At 35.4% G+C, this 17,189-nt stretch overlaps 2 protein-coding genes across 3 annotated transcripts in view; one reads left to right on the top strand and one right to left on the bottom strand.

Annotated features, from left to right (window-relative positions):
- The first annotated feature begins 2,077 nt into the window (after nucleotides 1-2,077).
- On the top strand, nucleotides 2,078-6,902 carry LOC120627008 (BPTI/Kunitz domain-containing protein-like). The gene is made up of 4 exons (XM_039894846.1): nucleotides 2,078-2,207; nucleotides 3,047-3,235; nucleotides 4,279-4,433; nucleotides 6,520-6,902. Exons 1-4 carry the CDS (start codon nucleotides 2,078-2,080, stop codon nucleotides 6,670-6,672), a joined length of 627 nt encoding a protein of 208 aa, XP_039750780.1. The 3' UTR covers nucleotides 6,673-6,902.
- Nucleotides 6,903-7,996: 1,094 nt separating this feature from the next.
- The window catches only part of LOC120627137 (transmembrane protein 135-like), a 30,783-nt gene continuing 21,590 nt past the window's right edge, over nucleotides 7,997-17,189 (bottom strand). For both annotated transcript variants that reach the window (XM_039895005.1, XM_039895004.1), the window contains exons 6-10: nucleotides 15,090-15,180; nucleotides 13,362-13,514; nucleotides 12,092-12,232; nucleotides 10,629-10,795; nucleotides 7,997-9,160 (exon numbers count right to left, since the gene is read on the bottom strand). In XM_039895005.1, the coding sequence (XP_039750939.1) occupies nucleotides 9,103-9,160; nucleotides 10,629-10,795; nucleotides 12,092-12,232; nucleotides 13,362-13,514; nucleotides 15,090-15,180 (610 nt within the window). In that variant the 3' untranslated portion in view covers nucleotides 7,997-9,102. The remainder of the gene's footprint in view (nucleotides 9,161-10,628; nucleotides 10,796-12,091; nucleotides 12,233-13,361; nucleotides 13,515-15,089; nucleotides 15,181-17,189) is intronic.

Here is a 17,189-nt window from a genome sequence, read left to right as displayed (position 1 = left end):
GGTCTTAGGTTAATTTAACGTTTTAAGGAATTCAAAAAGTTTGCTTCAACTGTGAAGGAAAACATCGTAATGAAACCTGCATGCCTAAGAGTTCTCCGTAACGTTCTCAAAGTCGTGTGAAGTCTACCAATCCACACTGGGCCAGTATGGTGGACTGCAGCCTTAGTGCCGGCAATGGGTTGATATGATGATGATCAGTATGTTAGTATTAAATAAATCTAGTTTCAGAAACAAAATATAGTAGGTATTTTATTCGTATATTTCGTATCACAAATCTTGTTCACACAAAAAGTGTATACAAAATGAATATGTGGCATTTTCATATTGAAGTAACAACACGGTTTACTTACAATAGTAATTCTATTTTATAGATCGCATGAATAATATATCAGGGAAGTACATTTAAATAAAACGTTTACACAGTTACCGTCTGTACACAAATTCCAATTCACCACCGTTGTAGTTGCGCAGTGCGGATTTAGGAATATATCTGTGGAGACGAGCGTCTGTACAGACAGATGGGTGGATTGTCTAAATCATTGGATTTTTTGCAGAATAGAGAATATAGTGGGCAAGCTGTGGTAGCTCAGTAGTAGACCTTCGACTTTCGGGGGAGCGAGTTTGAATCCCGGTACGCACCTATAACTTTTGTAAGTTATCTGCGTTTATGCAATAAACATATCACTTGCTTCAATGGTGAAGGATAGTATTGTGAGGAAACCTACGTACCTTAGAGTTCTCCATAATCTTACTACTGTCACTGGACCAGCGGACTACGATCTTAACCCTTCTCATTTTCTCCCCTTTTGAATCCCGGCACACGCCTTTAACTTAAAATTAGCATTAGTCTTTATAAAAAAATGGATATGACAATCGACTTACAAAATAGGTGGTATCAGCATATCGTCTTTGAAAAGTGCTAAAAACCTTTGTGGGACTGAGTATATTCTTCTATAACATGATACAGATATTAGCACTGTAATCTCACCTGGTTGTAAGTGAAGATGCAGTCTTTGATGACAGCGGGCTTACCTACAGTTATATTTAACCCATACCGCTATTTGGTTTCTCTGCGTTATTGTACCAGAACGCTTAATCACTTGTCGATAGAAATGCCCCATCACAATAACATAATTATATTTTAATAAATAAATAAAATAGGTATGTATTATCTTTATATATGCGTGTGTATGTCACTGAACTCTTCCTAGACGGCTGGACCGATTTGAATGAATTTTTCGGTATGCGTTTGGGTAGTTTACATTAACAAATCAGCCCGACAGATGGCGCTGGGGTCAGCTAGTGTTTCATTATCATCATATCAATCGATAAACGTCCATTGCTGGACGTGGAACGGCTCCCTGCGACGCGCTGGATGTCGTATGTCCACCTTGTTGGTGTCGACCAACGCTGCGCTTACCATTGCGGGGCTGCCATTCCAGCACCTTAAGACCCCAACGTCCACCCGTTATCCGTGCTACGTGCCCCGCCAATTGCCACTCCAGCTTTGCGGACATCTAAACGAGTGCCAAGTTCTGTAGATAATCCTAAAATTTATTAAAAAGAACATAACACATTCTAAAAATTTAAATTCTAAATACAATAATTTCTTTTTTCTGTTAAAAAATGATGGCTACTTAAATATATTACTGTTTAAATTTAAACAGATTTTTTTTTAAAAAAAGCAGATTATTTAGGAGACATTTTGAACGTTAATATCTCAAATACCGTATGAGCTGTGATTACGTAATTTGGGGTTCTCGTAATAAGAAGTTTCAATTGATAAACCAAAAATAGATTTTTAGTTTTTAAGAGGGCAAAAGTGGCTCTAAATGGTTCGTGTAAGCACGGTAGCTGCGTCGCCAGTTTCTCATTCTTTTCTGGAACTTGGGATTTTGTGTATTTTCTACCATAACAAATAAACCAAAACCATTTACAGTTGAAAGTAGAGATTTTAATCGAACATCACGTAAATACAATAAAAATTATATTGAATGAATGCTGAATGCAATATTTGTATGTTTTGCACATGAAATAGCCGTTATAATATGTAATAAATAAAATACAATATTGAGAAATGCTAGCGAGTTTTGCGTCGATAAGCGCAGTGTATTTTATAGTTTATAATAATGTATTTGTCGAAGCCAAAATCTCTTATGCTACGTATAGGAACGATGTAACAAGAGCGACTCTTTACCGGCCTTATGGTAAGTAATTCAAATCATAATGACGATACAATCATGTCTTTCAATATCACGTTTGATACTGATGTAGACAAACTATCAATATTTAAAGTATAAAAATGACAAGCTGGCCTGGGAGCAAGCCCCTCCGCTTTCATGTTACACAAGATAGAATAACGATTGTTAAATTGTAAAATGATGTTGGAAAACAGCAACTGCTGAGTTTCTTGGCGGCTTCATCCCGGTAGAATCTGCCTTCCGAACCGGTGGTAAAGTCACTATAAACAGACATACTTGACGTTTCAAAAGTGCTTATATTAGGCCTACTAAAAATTAATGAATTTCGAATATTGTAAATATACCTACCATAGCAAAGTTACCGATTAAATATATATATATTTAATCGGTAACTTTTTATTTTACTTATTCCCGTTTTCACTAAACCTAGATATCACTTGAATCAAATGCCTGATGATTCAGGCGATGTCTATAGAGAAAAAACTTTTCAAAAACTCAACTCTTATAAAATACAGATAAACACCCAGACACTGAAAAACATTCATGTTCAGAAATATTGCCTATATGTACATTTTCTATATACTACGACAAAACACACATCGCCATCTAGCCCCAAAGTAAGCGTAGCTTGTGTTATGGCTACTAAGATGACTGATGAATATTTATCTGAATAATATACATAAATACTTTGACACTGAAAAACATTCATGCTCATCACACAAACATTTCCCAGTCGTGGGAATCCAACCCACGGTCTTGGCTCAGAAAGCAGGGTCGCTGCAAACTGCGCCAATCGGCCGTCAATAATATAGATATTACGAGTATGCTGACATTGTTAATTTTAGTCATCGCCAAGACCTGTTTACTGGAACCAGACAGAGGTCCTTGCAGGGCGGAAATACCAATGTACTATTTTTCACCTTCACACCAAACCTGCTCTATTTTCGAATGGGGAGGCTGCCAAGGGAATGGAAACCGGTTCGATACGATACAAGAGTGTAGCACAACTTGCTTAAGCAGGCCTAATCATCCTAGTAAGTATATTTTCTGATCTTCGTTGCGAACCAGAAAAGTCCTTTTATAATATTAAGGATTACTTTAAAATAAAAAAAGAGATTGGATGTGAGATGGTGATAACAAAAAAAATACCCGGCTAAGTTTGTTGCGGGCTCTTAGACCAGCTTTAGGTTTTAGTTGGCAAATGAAGTTATCACCATTGCCTTACAATTATGTAAACATATTTGTGTATGAACGCTTCATAAGTGCCTGTGATGCCTGCATGAATGAAGAATTTGAATTTGAACCTACTACCAACGAACTACAGGGAGCGGGTCTCTTCCCAGAATGAGAAGGGTTTAGGCCGTAGTTCACCAGAATTTACACGCCTTGAAGAATATTATGATATAATATATATTATATTTATATAAGTATCTATATATATAAAAGAAAGTCGTGTTAGTTACACTATTTTTTTTTTTTTTTTTTTTAATTTATAGACAAGTGCTTGACTGCAATCACACCTGATGGTAAATGATGATGCAGCCTAAGATGAAGCGCGCTTGCCTAGAAGATGCCTATTCACTCTTGATTTGAAGGTACCCAGATTATAGCTTTTATAACTCAAGAACGGCTGTACCGATATGGCAGAAAATTGTAGGGTGGGTTAGCTTAGAGCCAGGAAACGGACATAGGATACTGTTTATCCCGTTCGACAGCGTTCCCGTGTGAGTTGACATAAAAAGTCAGTTACACCATTTTAAACTCAAGAACGGCTGGACCAATTTTTATGATATTTGATTTTTTGGATTCCTCTTAGTTCGGAATAGGATAATAAGAATTAAAATAATAACATTAAAAAAAACAATGATGCGCGGTACGAATTTCGCCGGGACAGCTAGTTTTTTAAAATATAATTTATTTATTTTAATATATATTTTTGGGAATTTTAATTTGGTTAAAGTTATATTGTCGTAGTCTTTATTTGCTAATTCTTACCGTATTTTATGTTTTAATTTTTGTCACATGGGTAATAATAGGCCTGAAATAAAAGCATTTATTATAATTATTTTCTTCAAAGAAACAAGGCCAAAATGGTGCAGTTTGACTTTCGACTACGGGTTTTGCTTTGGCGCCCTTAACAGGTGGTATTACGACCCGCTGTGGAAGGTGTGTAAGCAGAGAATATATTCTGGATGTGGAGGCAACAAAAATAACTTTTATAATCAGCAACAGGTACGGTCTTCTTTGCTTCGTTATTTTTTGTCTTGTTTTATCCTCTCACTTTAAAAGATACTAGCGTATCCAGCCCGCTTCGCCGGGCTAGATTTTGCTTTATTTTATTTTAACAATAAACTTACATCATTAAATTTTTTATTTTAGTCTCATAATATATTAAATCATTTATTTCTCTCCGTATTCATTCTCTTCTATTCTCTTCTCGAGCGGAAGATCATTATATACACCCATGTACACCCAACAATAGAATATCATCATAGTAAATAAAAGTCGTATTTGACAGTTTGACAGTTCAAAAATAGGAGTGCTCCGATCGTCACCAAACTTTACAGGATTACTAGCCAGGTCAATCCGGAGATTCCCTGAAAGTTTTATTGGAATCGGTCCAGCCGTTTCGGAGCCTATACGGAACATTCCCACACATTTTCTCTAATATATGTATATATATAATAATATATAAATATATATAATATAATAATATGATAATATATAAATATAATATATATATATATATATATATATATATATATATATATATATATATATATAAATACAAGGAGATTTTGTCTCAAAAGTATTAAATGAGCCTTTAATCTGATGGTAGAGCTTATTCCCAAATTACAGAATAGGATTAATTTAAAAGGATTTTTATTTTTTATGTTTAAATCGCTCTTTACATTAAACGACTTTTAGTACCTAATTTGTTTTTATTCATATTATCTAAATGTAGTGTTTATGTATATAATATGATTCAGTATATATTACATTTATAAATAGAATAACTTTAGACCACCTGTCCGTTCTCGCTCTTGTTGTTCTAATCCTAAGGTTGCCTGGCAGAGATCGCTACTAAGCGATAAAGCCGCCTTTTGTATTCTACTTCCGTATTTGTATTTCTATTCTTCTTTTATTTCCCTTACTTCATATTTGTGTACAAATAAAGAGTTAAATAATAATAATAATAATAATATCATTTGAGGTTAGTTATTTATTTATTATATTTTTTTAAGTATATATATCATTTTTATATTGGTATTGGTAGTTACATATTTATTTATTTTTATTTAGTTACAAGGGTTGTTGTAGATACCCTCTCTCTTTACAATGAATAATTGTTAACTTAATTATTATTCACTGTAAAGTCAACATCTCCTGAGGATGCTCCGGTTTCGAAGCGAAACGTGCGTAGAGGGTGGCATTGAGGCGAGGCGTACATTGCCGAGGATCTGTTTGGTGTGGAGTACACGGATTGAAGAAATAATAAATTACACCATACAGATTCTCCTGCTGTTCGCGGAGTACAGTAAATTAAGCTTAATTTTCATAACATATTATGGATTTCCGCAAAGTAACGCCTGCTTCTATCCAAGAATGAGAAGGCTGTAATCCATCTCGCTGGCTAAGTGCGCATTGGTTGACTTTACACGCATGAACACTATGGAGAACTCTCAGGCCTCTGGAGCTTTTTGTGACAGAGCTCGTCTGGGGAAGTAGTACCACCATGCTTATTTCTGCCGCTTAGCAGCATTGTCACAATGCTGTGTTCCGGTGGGAATGATGTGGTTGCTGGCAGTGGCGTGCATACAGGGTGTGCACAGGGTATGCAGATGATATAAAATGAGTTATGTTAATCCAGTTCTTACTGGATAAAAACTTAAGGGTTGGTTTTTATAACTCTTACAAAGCACATCCTTAAGTTTTTATAACTCGTGCTGGAGATTTAGTTCATTTTATATAATCTGCATACCCTTTGCATACCCTCTATGCACGCCACTGGTTGCTGGTGTAATTACAGGCACATGAGACTTAACAATTACGCCTCAGTTTGATGGACTCAGTGCAACACTTGGCAGGATGTGTTCCGGGTATAATCTGGGAATTCTTGCTCCGTTTACAGGCAATGGTTTACAACTTACCATCTGCTGGATCCATAAATTATAATTATAAAAAAAATATGCTAAAATCAATAACTCCGAAAATTAGAGTTGCGTGCCGGGGATCGAAACAGGTACCCAGGAAGAGGAAACTGTAGGCTATCAGCTATAGCTAGCTACCTACTAATATTTATGCATTATATCCGCAGTGTGATGCAGTATGTCGATATGGCACGGGTGTTATTAGGACAGCAGCCGATGACAGGAGTGGTATTAAAAAGGTTTTGATCGTTAACTCATTCAACGCCACCACCAGGAAGGGTAGAGATCAAGTTTTCAAACAACAGACTTTAAACTATTAACTCTTAGCTACGGGACATTCGCGCCGCTCAAGTTTATGCATTATGGCCAGGCATCTAGCAATTAAAACTAATGTATGGATTCATGTGAAGCAACTTATAACTTTTATAATCAGCAACAGGTATGATCTTCTTCGCTTCGTTATTTTTTGTCTTGCTTTGTCCTCTTATTTTAAAAGATATAAATACAAGGAGAAATTGTCTCAAAAGTATTAAATGTACCTTTAATCTGATGGTAGAGTTATTCATTTTTTATGTTTAAATCGCTTTTAAATTTAAAAACGCGGTAATAGCATATAATCGTGCTCATTTATGACGCCTTTTAGTACCTTATTTATTTTTATTTTTATTATCTATATGTTCTTAAGTAGAGATCAAGTTTTCAAGCAACAGACTTAAATTATTAACTCTTAGCTACAGGTCATTTTTTGCATTATGGCCACGTCTCTTGCAATTCAAACAAATGTATGGATAAATGTGAAGCAACCATGGTGGCCAACCAGCGTAATCAGCGAATGTCACGTGGCCAAAGCATATGTAAGCGCCAAAACGCGTCTGCGATACCGTGTTATTTTGCGTTATACTTGCGACCAATCAAACGCCTTTCTCAAAGCAATGCGACTTGTCATTAGTTGTAACTTGTACGCTATCGTGGACACAAATTTTGCGACTTAGTCTAGAGATAGCTATATGGGCAGCGGAGCAGACACTGTGTCGTTTAGCGGATTTGTTGTTATTAAATTATTTTTGGTCTATTTTATTTATTACCATCCATAACCTAAATCTGCCCAGTGGGTAGGAGCTCGACTACACTTTCGAGGGGCCGAGTTCGAATCCCAGCACGCATCTCTAACTTATGTGCGTTTTAAGTAATTAAAATATAACTTGCCTGTGAAGGCCATGCCATAGAGTTCTTGATAATTTGCTCAAAGGTGTGTGGATTCCACCAATCCGCACTGGGATAACGTGGTGGACTACGACCTTAGCACCTTCCTATAAGATAAAAGACCAACACGTACATAGTACCTACGCTACGCAACGCGTACCTAATAAAGTGACATTTGTCACTTGATTTTACTTTTGCATTTGCATAAAATTTTTAATTAGGTACTTTACAAATACACAAATAATACAAACTTCACAAATACCCACAGTACAGTTCAGTTTGGCACAGAAAGAAAGTAGGTAAATGAAACAGAAATTATAAAAATATAAAACCAAATATATTATATTTTCACGAATGTCACAACTTAAATACCATCACAGATCACTTTAATTAATTATAAAAAATTTAAACTATTCTAACACTTCTGAAAAATATTTAAACTAACTTATATTAAAACAATAAAATAGTGTGTGTATTTTTTTCACGCACGTCAGATGTTTTACTTCTTTGGAGTTAATCACAAATTAGGTTTGTTTAAGTATTCAATAGAAAGTCAGTTTAGTCAGTCAGTTTAAGGAAGTAAGTAAGACAACAGCCGACATCATTTACAACAAATAAAAATGTCTCAAAACATCCCTACTCCTCATTCCTATTTGAAATCCAGCAAGTTCATTTGATGTTAGCATAGGCTATACTATTCAAAATGTTAAACAAAATAAAATACAATATAATAAAATAAAATACGTTCAATTCATTAAAGTGGGCTGTTTGATCGAGGTGAATTAAATAAAAAAATAAATATACTACGACAATACACACGTCGCTATCTAGCCCCAAGTAAGCGTGTGTTATGGGTACTAAGATAGCTGATGAATATTTTTATAAATATAACACACATAAATACTTATAATATACAGATAAACACCCAGACACTGAAAAACATTTATGTTCTTGGACGCGGAAAGCAGGGTCACTGTCCACTGCGCCAACCGACTGTCGCAAATATAACTAATGTGAATTAAATAGTTCTGGAAATGATTACATCGCGTCAACGAATATTTCAAACCAAAAAAACGGGATTACAAGGCCGCATATTCCATGTTATTTAAAAAAAAACTATCTCTCTAACGCCAAAATCCCTATGGTTATCGAACCAACTTGTACAACAAAGTTTCGCTGACGCGCGCGTTTCGCACCCTCACCATGGTTGAGAGAACGGTTATGTTTGGTTGTACTCTGACTGAATTTACAAAGGTTACTATTACGTTATTTCGCATGAAATTATACAAAATTCATTTTCTAATGTATTAAGTTACATCAATATATTAAAGTCTACGCTTGTGCATAAGGAACACCCCTGTAATAGTCGTATGTTGAAAATAAATAAATAATAAAAGAGTCGCAGGATGCCACTGGACCAAAGCGACACAAAACCGCGGTAACTCCCTACAAAAGACCTATACCCAGCAGTGGACGTCAATTGGTTGCCATGACGACGACGACGATGATGTTGTTATTGACGTCACATGTAATAATTCTTGTTCTGTTTATTGTAAAGCTGTCCTCTTTACCACTTCCATCAAACTCGCATGTATCTCTTTATCTCTGAAAAAAACGAAGTATTAATAAAATATACACAAGCAGTTGAATTTGAGACTGCGTAACAAACCATACTGGGATTGGGAACTATAATGGCATGCGTCGCAAAAATTGTTGATGATACATGAAAATAATGAACTACAAGATGGCGTTACAGTCGCTATACTGACGAAAACTGATGTAAATGGCATATACTAATTTCGGCGACGATAAAAAAGCTTGGGTGCAAAACAATTGCTCTAACCAGGTTGCTTCTTAAATATTTTCTAATGACAATGTGAGATGGTGATAACAAAAAGAACACCCGGCTAAGTTTGTTGTGGGCTTCTTCTTAGACCAGGGCGCGATCGGAACCCTTGTAGCTTTAGTTTTAAGTTTACGATTGTAGTTATCGCCATCACTACTCAGTGCTATGTACACATTTTGTATATAATAACGCATCAAAAGTGCCATCTATGCCTATTTGAATAAAGAAATATTTGACTTTGACTTTGACTTCGGCATCGACGGTAGATAGACGGTTATCCTCAACAGAATAATTAGTTTTATTACTACGATTGATTATGTACTCGTACCTGTTATAATTTGATAAATATTTTAAAGTAAGTAATTATGTACTTTATAAGCGAAGGTACACATTATTCTTAGCATTGTTATATTTTTCAGGTTTATATACTTATTCTATTTCAGAAGGTCATATATATGTGTGGACAAACGTACTTTCCTCGCAACTCTTAGTTTAATTCAGCGAATAATTACACTAAATTTTCTTCTTACTTGCCTTATAAATTAAAAAATCGTTTTTTTTCCTTTTGAGTGTAAAGTACGTTTTAAAAATATAAAAAAGTGTGATTAAAAAAAAAAAGAAGCGATTTTGCCAAAGTGTATTTTTATCATTTTTCAAACAATTTAAAATAGACTTTACACTAAAAGTAAAGAAAAAATTGTATATATTATAAGTCGATGAAGATGGAAGCCCAGTGCGTAGGACTTCGACTTCTTCGGGGGGTCGAGTTTGAAACCCAGCACGCATCTCGAACTTCTTTAAGTTATGTGCGTTAAAAACAATTACAGTACTCGTATCACTTGCATTAACGGTTAAGGAAAACATCGTGAGGAAACCCCTATACCTGAGAGTTCTCCATAATGTTCTCAAAATCAAAAATGTGTGAAGTCCACCAGTCTGCACTGGGCCAGCATGGTGGACGACGGCCTTAACCCCTTCTCATTGTGCTGATAATTGGTTGATATGGCGACGATGATGATTATTTTAAAAGACATGTAACTAATATGTTCTATTGCTGTAGGTCCTATCTACAAAGGATGCCTGTAAGAGATTGCTTGCAGCAATAAGGCCTACATTGTATACTCCTTACTGTTTCTTTTCCTGTATATTATACGTGCAATAAAGAGTTTCCTCTTCTTCTTCTTCTAAAAATGGACTTTAGAGACGTGGCTACAGTCAATTACTTACAATCCATTAGTGACGTTGTTCGTGAGCTTCATAATGTATCCCGGACAGTCCTCTGGGTGCATGAAACGGGCGTGGAACAATAGACCTTGGCTGAAGCAGTACAGCAGCAGAGGTATCGGAATGCTTTCAGGTAAAATTTTCTTCTCGTACAGAATAGTTGAATACAACTGCAAAAAAATGTATCACACTGATTTTTTACACAGGTCTCTAATGGAAATAAATAATAAATATACTACGACAATACACACACCGCCATCTAGCCCCAAAGTAAGCGTAGCTTGTGTTATGGGTACTAAGACGACTGATGAATATTTTTATGAATAATATACATAAATACTTCGAATATAAATAAGTAAAAACACTTGATACTGACAAACATTCATGCTCATAACACAAACATTTTGCACTTGTGGGAATCGAACCCACGGCCCTGCGCTCAGAAAGCAGGCTGCAAACTGCGCCAATCGGCCGTCAATAGAAAGATTCGGTTTTTTATTTGTGATCCAAGAAATATTTAGAGGAATTGGACAGAGATTTCAATTTCATATTTTATTATTAACCACACCAGATATCACTAAAGTAGGTCGTGTGTTAAAAATGATTTTCATGCATCTACTTTTGAATATCACGGTGTAGGCATTTGCCGTATGAACAAACCGTTTCTTTAACCGATTTCGGCCACGGTGGTCAATCTCCACAGATTTTTCAAACTACGCGGGCGATATCATAGTGCACAAATGTGTGCGCAAATACAGGTGCATCAGATCAGACATGACTGGATAGAACCGACAGCTTTACGTGTTTTCCGAGCCACGGGAATTTGTATCTGTCAACTTTCAAACTCCGGGCTGGTACTAAGAATTTATTGAGATAAAAAACCAATATCATTCACTGGCCCAACCAAGGGTTGAAACAAGGACCTGCAATCAAACATGCTCACCACTCGATCATCGAGGCACTTCAATTTTTGCCTCCTTGAAGCGCCTCTTTGTACAACAAGTAACAGAATTACGAAATAATATTGTAATATTATAATAAATAATATTGTGTTGTACGCCGTAAAAATATTAAATCAAAAGAAGCATATTTATTTTTCCAAACAAACGAATTTAAAACATTCTTAGTGTTTGACAACCCTATGGAAGAGAAAAGACCGACACGCGCATAGTGCCTATGCTAGGTGACTCATACCTAATGAAGTGATCGGAGTCACTTGATTTTAATTTCGTGAAAAAAATGTGATGTTAGAGCTGTATTTGTTACTTTCAGTAAAAACTATGGCATTGGTTTACTCAAAAACTACTAGGTTTACGGTTCCACAGATAAGTCTCAAAGACAGTACATAATGTACCTCTAAAGCCCGTGAAGTATTATTTCGTTTTTCATTTACACGTTATATATAGTCGAATGCAGCACACACATATATAAGAGTAAATACTAATGTAACTTTAACAAGATCTCACCTTAAAAGCTCCTGTCAATGACGCTATCGCAAACCCCAGGGACGGTTTGAAGTAGAAAGATAATCCGGCGAGGCAACCCGCTGGTAAAGCATACACGGCGGAATCAGTACCATGCTTGCGGCATAAGTAACATATCACAGCCTGCAATGTATAACAAAGAAGATTAAAACACAAAGTTTGTTTGCTAAAGACACATGGGGATACTGGTATTTGAAAATAAGTTAGTTACTTAAGGAAGACGAAGTAGTGGATAGAAACTACCAGCATTACGTAAGAAAGAATTTTTCTACTTTTTCTTATTTAAAGGAACCTTAACGCAAGTAGCTATAGGAAAGACACTCTATTGGGTTTTTTTTAAATGGTATATATTTTAGTTTTACGCTTCTTTACATTGTTAATAGGCATGGTGTAGCGTGTAAAGTAGTAACACAGTGTTTTGCCACGCTCTGACATTTGGAAGGTGCCGTCAGTTGACAGTGTGACAAAACATGGCGCAACTATAGATAAAAATTCACAGTAGTTCTGTGCAAGGGTATATTCTTTTGATAACAGAGCTAGTTATAAAAAGCATTTTATAACATCATCCATAAACACTCTTATTTTAAAGTCGGACGGTTGTCAGTTATGAACTCCCACCTTACCTTAAAACACGAGGGAAAATTTTTAAGTCGTTTATTTTATTATATGTTTTGAAGGCAGATAAGAATGCAGCTGTCAGAAAACCTCGCGCGGGTTTCGAACAAGGCGACTTCGGGAATATAACGGAGAATGGGGAACAGTGTCCTTCATGCAACTTCTAGAATCTGCCGCGACCACGAACCCTTCCGCCCAGCGCAAACTGCGGTTATTATGAGCAAACCCTCCCGTTGGGAGAGGCCTATTAAACCAGCATTTAATCTAGCAGTGGACTGTGATAGTCTATTGATGTCTATATTATTCAGAGCCGAAAAACATTACTTTTATTACGACACGTGCTTAAAGAAAATCTAAATTTTCTAGTATCAAAAGTTGAACTACTAGAAAATAGAGAGTTTTTCGGGGAGTATAGTTAATTAAGTTTAATTTTCATTGTACCTATATCATGGAATTCCACAAAGTAACACCTGCTTCTATCCAATACATCGCGACTTATTTCGCCATCGATTCAAATAACTACGCAAAAGTAGTACGCTAGTCTGATGTTAAAATTTTTATCTCTTAATAATATTTTTGTTGGTGTTCTGATATATTAGAAAAAAGTTGTAGTTATAATAAGAATATAATATCGTACTCTGTAAATACCAATATAACTGCCAAAAAACAGTCCCATATTCAAGTGCTTCCATCTCAGCTTAGATAAAGCCATTATTGGCGTCTTCAGCCTAGGTGCCAAAACTCGCAGCATGGTGAACCCGAAACCGAACCCAAAGTATTTTAGGAAACCCTGAAAACATAATGTTAGATAAACTTTAGTGATATGCCCCAAACAGTATCGCGCTTTAGTATCGCCATCTATGTTCGTGTTATTGTTTACGAAGCTTAAATTTTACGAGGAACAAAAGTTTTATTTTTATTTTTTATAGTTATAGTTGACGGACCAAGCAGATGGCCCACCTGATGTTAAGTGGAAAACCAAGGTCTATAAACAGCATACATCACAAGGCATGCAAGGACCTTATTCTGCCATTCTACTCATTTTTGCCGCTAAACAGCATTGCAACAATGCTCTTTAGCGGCAGAAATGAGCATGGCGATAGTACTGCCCCGGACACAAACTGCATTGTCACAAAAAGCCCAACTAATGCTAAAATGATAATATGTCTACCAGATAAAATCATTTGATGTAAGCATTTTATTAATTACAAATACAGTTTTAAAAGTACACATGTTTTAGTGATGAACCCGGGACAAAGTACAGATACAGACTTTTTCAGCCCTTATATTTATAAACTAACCTCTTTTATTATAATAGAAAATAAATTTGATAAAAATCATAGATAAATAAAAAACCGTATACTACGACAATACACACACCGCCATCTAGCCCCAAAGTAAGCGTAGCTTGTGTTATGGGTACTAAGATGACTGATGAATATTTTTCTGAATAATATACATAAATACTTATAATATATAAATAAACACAGACACTGAAAAACATTAATGTGTGTCACACAAACATGTTCCAGTTGTGGGAATCGAACCCACGGCCATTAGCGCAGAAAGCAGGGTCGCTGCCGACTGCGCCAGGCGGCCGTCAAAAGAAAGTGGGTTAGTTGATTCAAAAAGAAAACATTCGGCATGAGGGTAATATTCTGAAAATATTTTAGGTTTGTTTTTCTATAGCAATATTAATACATTTAAATTCATATTTTTTTCTTATTACAGTAAGAGTATAGTATATTGTGCAACTATATATACTATAAGTTGCACAATATACTATTGTATCACTCAAATTATTCTTGTCGCACTCAAATTTTAAAATGGGCAAACGGTTCTTTTTCAACCGCAACAGCGAGCGTCAAGATACTACTTTCCCCGCATGAGTGATACAAAAAATATTTTCTTAACTTTCAGAGGGTCTATCCAAATATATCAAAGTCAGTGTCATTCCGTAAGTGCTGTGTCAGAAAGTAAGAAAATTGCTTGGACAAGTAGAATTTTTATAAACTTGTTTACACCGTCAGTCAGTACGAGAATGAAATTCTCATTTGGAATGGAATAAGGAGCATCTGGATTCTTCAGTATCTGCTGCACTAGGTTTTTTGACACCATCCAGATAAACGTAGTAAAACAATAATTGTAAAAACTCTTACGCAGATTTTATTGATAATATTAGACTATGAGTGACTTAGAGTCCAAGCTTGTGCTCTTAGCATAAGAAAAGATAATCATAAACTTGGTGATTTAAGGTACTGCTTGTTTCCACGGCTACGTGGAAGCACGGCCCAGAAAGACATTGATATGTTTGCGTAGACCATAAACCTATATTTTCATTGTACATAATACCATAATTGCTTACCTTCATAATAAATGGGCGACATAGCCCTTCGTGAGGGCAAACGTTTTTCGACTCGTCGCTTTTTCGTCTTACTTTTTCAGGTGTAAATAGCCTAAAACAAAATTTTATTATTTCATTTCTTTTCTATATTAATTTCATTGCTTTGTTTAGGTTTAATTAAATGCCACACATGACAAGAAAACATTCTTAAAACTATAAAAGTTAATCTACAATCACTGATAGTAAAAAACTACTCTATTTTAATTACAAATTTAATATCATGATTAAAAAAATACAAACACATAAGTAAATCGACGTACAACGATATAGATTAATAATAAATAAATAAGATGTCATATTTAGTTTAATACTTAAACGAAGATAAAAGTTACAATTAATCAATGGTAAGGTAAAGAAAAGTTTTTTTTTTTTTTATTAACGATAGGCCAGCGTTTGACGACAATCATGCCCGTTAGAAAGCAATGATGAGGTCTAGGTTGGAGCACGCTTGCCTAGAAAAAGCTGGGTTTAGGCTAAGCTGGCCAAGTGCTGGTAGGCTTCATACGCCTTTGAGAACGTTATAATCATAACCTCTATTTCAATCATCATCAAGGCTCATATTTTTTTTAGTAAAAACAAAAGACATTAATTCTATAATTCCTATAAGATAAAAAGAAAATTAATATTTGAATAAAAATATCGTGAGGAAACCTGCATGCCTGAGTGTTCTACATAATGTACTGAAAGGTGTGTGGAGTCCACCAAAAAAAGGTTAAGGCCGTAGTCCACAACGCTGGCCCAGTGCGGATTGGTGGACTCCACACACCCTTCAGTACATTATGTAGAACACTCAGGCATGCAGGTTTCCTCACGATGTTTACTTTTACCGTTAAAGCAAGTGATATTTTAATGACTTGAATTAAAAACAAACACCGAAAAGTTAGTGGTGTGAACTCGGCCCTTTAATGAGATCCCTATCTACTAGGATATCATCGCAATGAAAGATAAGATAGGCAATAGATGACTATATTATTGGACGCCAAAAATACTTTTATTATGGCACGTCCTTAAAGAAAATCTAAATTTTCTAGTATCAAAAGTTGAACTACTGAAAAATCATTCTTGTTAAGGTTTACTCATAGCGAAAAGAAGCGCTTATCGCGTAGTATAGGAAATTAAGCTTTATTTTCATTGTATATCATGGAATTCCACCAAGTAACACCTGTTTCAATCCAATACATCTCGAAATATTTCGCCATCGATTCAAATAACCAAGGGTCACAGGTGTTAGAATAATAGAGAAAATACTCAGGAAAATTGTGTTGACTTATAATTGAACTATAAAGAATAGGTATTAAAACCAAGTACCTACGATATCTGGTTCATTGATAACGCAGCGATGAATAACGCGTCTATTTACTCAGCAATGCCAAGTCATTGTACAAGTGCCCCGAGACCCAGTTCGTACCGATTTACGAGTAGATATCAAATCGTACGAAATCATTGTTAACAGCTGTTACAGTGAATCACTATTTTGTATTGCAACCTACTTGACGTTATCGGTAGCTAATGATTAAATTATGACCGTATACAATTACAGTATCCAATTCAATTCAAAACCAAATTCAAAGAAGTAGTCACAACAACAGTTCAATTAATGAATGAATGAATGAACACACTTTTGCCAACTCGAAGAAATACCCAAAAATGCGAATACAATGAAGCGTTAAGCTGTACAGTTCTATGTAAATAACACGGAATAAAATTAACTCAAACCAAACACAATCCAGCTCATTTCCATTCCCATAAGGAAATGTTGAAATGGTCATTTACATTAAGACAATATAATTTTATTCGATCGCCGCACTACCTACCTACTATAAATAAAAATATACTGCGTCAATACACACATCGCCACCTAGCCCCAAAGTAAGCGTAGTTTGTGTTATGGGTACTCAGATGACTGTTTAATTTTCGTAACGACTAGGCCTAGAATTCAACTTATCTCGAAGAGCACGTGTTGTATTATAAAACACTACAAAACTGTTATATTGATCAGCTTTTTGAATTCAAATCACAATTGATCACCGTTTAATCTGAGACATCTATTTTGGTTGACTG

The sequence above is a fragment of the Pararge aegeria genome, chromosome 10 (genome assembly GCF_905163445.1).
Source record: "Pararge aegeria chromosome 10, ilParAegt1.1, whole genome shotgun sequence".
In the NCBI taxonomy this organism is placed as follows: Eukaryota; Metazoa; Arthropoda; class Insecta; order Lepidoptera; family Nymphalidae; genus Pararge; species Pararge aegeria.
The sequence above is the reverse complement of the archived record's forward strand: the minus strand, read 5'-3'. Positions and strand labels throughout refer to the sequence as shown.